Consider the following 5,425-nt stretch of genomic DNA (forward strand, 5'->3'; position numbering starts at 1 on the left):
CCACCGGACACACTGGATAATATCAGTCAGGCCACCGGACACGCTGTATAATATCAGTCAGGTCACCGGACACACTGTATAATATCAGTCAGGTCACCGGACACACTGTGTAATATTAGTCTGGTCACCGGATACACTGTATAATATCAGGCAGGTCACCGGACACACTATATTACGTAGCCGGTGCTTTTTCACACCGCGTCACGAGCACTCCCGATTCAAATCACACCAAGACAAAAGCAACCGTTACGAAAACAAATAAACCCGCCCCCCCCGGTTGCGTCACTTTGTAATTTTCAAACGGTCTAATCGGTAACCGTCGTTGAACCATTCTCCCGCCTCTTTCTCTCTTCCTTCTTCTGCCATTGGTCAAAAGGGTTGCCAATCGTCGACGCGAAACGGTGACGGGCTGAAATCTCCCGCTGGCCTTCTCGGCTATTGGTCGACCCCGCGTGACGCGCTACCCCTCGTAATTGGCCAGGCAGTCGAGGCTGGGAGGGGAGGGGGGCGTGCCTGGCAGGAAGCGAAGGTTATATGAAGGGGTGTTGGTGGGGCCGTAGCGGGTTAGTGCAGGGGAAGCGTACGGACGGGACGGAGTCGTTGGTGTGGGGGGAAAAGCGAGCGAGCGAGAGTGCGGGCGGGCGGCCAGAGGGGAGGGGGCCGTTGAAAGGGGAAAGAAACGAAAGACTTGTCAACAGAATCAGGCCCGAACCTCCGTGCAGCCCAACAACGTCACATCCTTTTATTTTTTATTAGCACAGACACGACTAGGCCTCCCCCCCTTTTTTTTTTTTATTTATTTAAATGATAAATAAGCACAAAGGAACCAGAAACATTCTCCTTCCTGTAGAACCACTCTCCTCTCTGCCAAAAAGTAACCTATAAAAGGCATGGTGAGTATGCCCAGGCTGCCCTTGTTGGCTTTAATAAAGATGTCTGCGAATGGGCCTTGCCTGTATTTAATGTGTATGCTCCTTGTTATGTGTGGGATGTACTATCCATGTATTCGCAGTAACGCTTACGTGTGTTTACATTGGTACTACCCTTCCCTTGAGCTCCTCGTTGCTCCCCCCAGCTGCTTCCTGTATATAGGTAGCGCCAGTGGCTGTGTTCTTTCCTGGCCCCCCCTCATCAGGTTGGGGTTACATTCAGTATGAACAAGCTCACTGGTACAAGTGGTGACGTTTAGCTTTACACTACCAATGGTTGGATGATTTCGATTCTAGATTATTTCGTAGGTTTTTGATGCTATTTAGGTTTACTTGCCATAAAATAGTATGAGATTTGGTTCAAACGTAAATATATGTACAGAAAAATAAAATCTATTTACTGTAGATAAAAGTAAGGTATATGTCAGCCGAAGACATCAATTATAATGTTGTAATGTGATTATCCTCTAAACTTGGTTAGAGGATCCAGGAAGCTGTGGAGCAAATGTTGGCCATTTTGGCAAATATGCAAATTAGTTGATACTTGGAGTTTAGTGTGTGAAATGATTTGAACTCTAAAGGCCTGTTTCTGAGATGTGCACTAAGTGACTGATTATAAAGCAGTTGTAAAAAAACAAAAAACCTTAATGTGTACAATCTGCAAAAGAAAAACATGCATATTAAGGCAACTTAATTGTTGGGTGGCCATTCTAAGTAGTTATTTGTAACTTTATGTACCGTTTATTTAAAAATCTTGTATTCCTACGTTAAGATGGGCCAATCAGTTATTTCCACTTGTCTGTGAACATGTAAAGCGGAATTTAATTACATAGAAGCTAAATTAAGCAGTGCATGGCACCCAGTGCCCCACAGCAGGTGTATTGTGCCACTGTCCCGCAAGACAGTGCAGGTAAACTGGTTGGATACCCACAATCTGGTGGCAGTGGTTTTAATGAGGGAAGCCACATGTTACTGAGGCTATAATAAAATTAATTGGGTTCAAATAAATGCAATGATGAGAATGTCGTATCAGGGGGAAAAACACACGGATCTGAGATCTCCAATAAAATACATTTAGTATTACACTTTGTGTGCTTGATGCACAGAAATACCTGGCTAGGAGTAGAATAGTGGGAAAAGCCTTAGAAGTGTACTTTACATAGTGTTTATTTATATTGCAAATTTTTCTTTAGCAACGGACTAGTTGTCAGGATATGAATACATGTCAAAAAGTATGTACCATGCTGTCATTTTTGTAATATACATTTTATTTAGTATAATTTAATAACCTTGAGGTGGAGTAAATAGCCCCTTTAGTGGGATGTTGTGTAAATACCTTACTGTACCTTATTTATTGTATAGCCACTTACAACAGCTAAATGTTTCATAGCACATGTTAATGTTTACATAATGACAGACCTAATATCAGTATTGATTAAGTGAGACCAACTGATGAACAAGCTGAAATGTTTAATTGGATACAATTCTTTAGATGACACCATAACTTCATAAACCATCATGCAAAAAATACTTAATTTTCATTAGATTGCACGCATTCATTTTACTTTTGTGCTGCCCATTAATGTTAAACAATAAATGTATAATTGTTTGAGAAACTACTTCCATTGGTTTATGCACACATCCTAAAAGTTATGCAAACATTTGAACTTCTATTACATAAGAACCATCAGATTAGTTTTTCTATGTCAATTTATTGCAGAAATAAGGAACTGTACACCATGAAGCCCTCCTGTAGATTCCTGGGACAGGTACTTTGCGTGTGTAATGAATGGTCTGTGGTGGCACACTTTCTCCCTAAGTTTTATCCCTACCCGCACCAATGAAAATACAGTACAAAGTCATTCAGAAACTTCGTCAACTGTTTTGTTATTTTGGTTTTATAGGAAACTTGATTTCAATCTTTTAACTAACTTTCTTTGTCTTTCCTTAACAGAATTCAAACGTTGAGAACTTGCCACCACACGTAATTCGTCAGGTATACAAAGAGGTCTCCACTCTGACATCTGACCCTCCAGAGGGAATAAAGATCTTCCCGAATGAAGAGGATATAACAGATGTGCAAGTTAGCATAGAAGGACCAGGTTGGGATAAGAAACTACCTACTGTTTGTGGCTGTAGATTTAGTTTGTGTGATTGGTTGACAATACATTTGAAAGCAGAATTACCTGCTGCATTGCATTTTCTTTATTTTTTTCAATTCCAAGTTTGAAGCAAATGGTCTCTGGAACTAAACTTTTAATTTCAGCTCTTGGGACCCCCTGCGCCCAGAGATGCTCACCTCTGTAGCGGTGCCAGTATTTTCAGGCAGTTATGTGCCTAACATAATATAATGGTGGCTTTAAATGTCACAAGGCAGGCTGACAATAGAAAGCCGTGACATGATCAGTTGCGGCTTCCTACTGGCCAGTGTGACTTGGACATTTTTAACTTTAATGGGATACCGGCACCGCTACAGAGGTAAGTATTTCTGGCAGCAGGGGTTCCCTGGGGCTGAAATTAATGCAGTTGAGCTCTAGAGATCCATCCATCAATCCTGTAATTAACGTTTTTATTTTTTATGCAGTCTGTTCTGCATTCAAGATGAATGTAGCATTCCCGCATTTATCCAATAGTGCACACCAAAACAGGTCTTATTTATTTTATAAATTGAGGTTTAAAGTTTAATCAGACTTATGGCTGTCTTTCACTGTAGACTCCTGAGGGCAGACATCCTTTCAACATTGTACAATAGAAAATAGTTAACCCAGAGTACTTTTTCCCCAGCTGTAGCTGGTTTCCTTTACCTGTTCTGCACAATAGTTTCTCAGTAATGTCATAAATATTTTTAGCATTCTTATGAAAGCATTTTTACTAAACTTTTTCTATCCCCGACAGAAGGCACCCCGTATACTGGAGGAATTTTCAGAATGAAGTTAATTTTAGGAAAGGATTTTCCGGCATCTCCACCAAAAGGATACTTCCTCACAAAGATATTTCACCCAAATGTTGGTACCAATGGAGAGATCTGTGTCAATGTATTAAAAAAAGATTGGAAGGCTGAGCTAGGCATTAGGCATGTTCTGCTGGTGAGTATGAATGATTGCTCTTATCTTTCTATTTAAACACATGCAAGACTTTTGAAGAGTATTTGGACAGATCTGGTTCTCCCATTTATTTCTAGTTGGTGAAAATGCGGTAATGTTAAGCCATTGCTCTTTTTCATAAAACTTAACTCAATTTCACACCTGAGAAGCTGCACCTGAATTCAGGAGTCTTTTTGTTTGTTTGTTTGTTTTTGTTTTTTTTCACTAACATGAATATTTTTTTCCCCCTTAAGACAATAAAGTGTTTGTTGATTCACCCGAATCCAGAGTCTGCACTGAACGAGGAGGCTGGACGCCTCTTGCTGGAGAACTATGAAGAGTACGCTTCCCGTGCAAAACTCATGACTGAAATCCACGCCCAGGCTTCCAACCTTAAAGGCAAGGATCCAACCGACCCCTGCTCCTCTGCATCAGCCACAGTGGCCAATGGTGATGGACCCATGGCCAAGAAACATGCTGGAGATAGGGACAAGAAGCTGGCATCGAAAAAGAAGACTGACAAAAAGAGAGCCTTAAGAAGGCTCTAAGGCAAAGTATAAACATTACCCAAGGGGCAGGGGAGGTTTTAGCATCAAATCATGAAAGGAACTTGTGTGTGAACTTTGAGACAGGGTGGGAGGGACCGAAGAGGAGAGTTTGGGGAGTCAATAAAAATCCATATCCTTTTCCCCCACTTTGTTTTGTTTTTTAAATGCCTGCTTTTGTTATAGTTTTTTTTCCAATCTAAGTTATTTAAATTATAAATCTATTAAAATACCTTTTCTTAAGATTCCCTTGGCTTGTACTTTCATTTAGTGTGCATGTTTATAGAAACATTTCTTCAAAGTGCAGGTCTCCTGTAAAACAGATACAAAGTGTAGAGGTCTACACGCAAGTTCATAATGTGACGGCCAAGAACCGTGGGAATACACCGTTTCAGGTCCCATATGGACGACATTTTTTTGTCTTGTGTTGGCTGCACAAGCAGGATTCTCATCGCCTGAAACTGTTTCCCTGCACTTTGGAATCCTGTTTATAGAAGGCAATCCTGACTAGATCATTGTTTGGAACCATGTACATAATGGGAGTAAAATGACACTGTAGTACAATATTGGAGGTTCCTGCTATGATTTTGAGCCTGTGACAACTCAAACTGGCATGTAGAGTAGAAAGAATTGGTTTGCATGTCCAAACCGCTTGGTATGGTCTTATTGCAAGTAACTGTTAGATCTTTGTGGACTTAAATGTTTCTTGGTAAAACTGCTACACGTAGCTAGTTATTTGAGGTACTTACTGTGTGTAACCCAAATTATACAACCTGTTTGCAGAACTGGGGAATATACTACCCAACTCTGAAAGGGGGTTTATTTTCTGCTTAACTGAACCACTGACGTAGCCTGTTTTTTAACTTTT

General features: G+C 40.7%; 1 protein-coding gene across 2 annotated transcripts; it reads left to right on the forward strand.

The window, feature by feature from the left end:
• Window positions 1-541: 541 nt before the first annotated feature.
• Window positions 542-4,804, forward strand: UBE2S (ubiquitin conjugating enzyme E2 S). Of its 2 annotated transcripts, XM_075605291.1 has the most exons (5): window positions 542-893; window positions 2,650-2,698; window positions 2,884-3,031; window positions 3,825-4,015; window positions 4,267-4,804. In XM_075605291.1, exons 2-5 carry the CDS (start codon window positions 2,669-2,671, stop codon window positions 4,558-4,560), a joined length of 663 nt encoding a protein of 220 aa, XP_075461406.1. In that variant the 5' UTR covers window positions 542-893; window positions 2,650-2,668; the 3' UTR covers window positions 4,561-4,804. The 2 variants fall into 2 exon arrangements, with proteins under 2 accessions (XP_075461406.1, XP_075461408.1); XM_075605293.1 differs by lacking the exon at window positions 2,650-2,698.
• Window positions 4,805-5,425: the final 621 nt, after the last annotated feature.

Source organism: Ascaphus truei, chromosome 6 (genome assembly GCF_040206685.1).
Source record: "Ascaphus truei isolate aAscTru1 chromosome 6, aAscTru1.hap1, whole genome shotgun sequence".
NCBI lineage: Eukaryota > Metazoa > Chordata > Amphibia > Anura > Ascaphidae > Ascaphus > Ascaphus truei.

Bases quoted from the DNA above. Each gene is read 5' to 3' on its own strand.
- UBE2S (XM_075605291.1), top strand. From the start codon at position 2,669: ATGAAGCCCTCCTGTAGATTCCTGGGACAG. The intron at 2,699-2,883 runs GTACTTTGCGTG...TTTCCTTAACAG, and splicing joins CCTGTAGATTCCTGGGACAG to AATTCAAACGTTGAGAACTT. The intron at 4,016-4,266 runs GTGAGTATGAAT...TTCCCCCTTAAG, and splicing joins GCATTAGGCATGTTCTGCTG to ACAATAAAGTGTTTGTTGAT.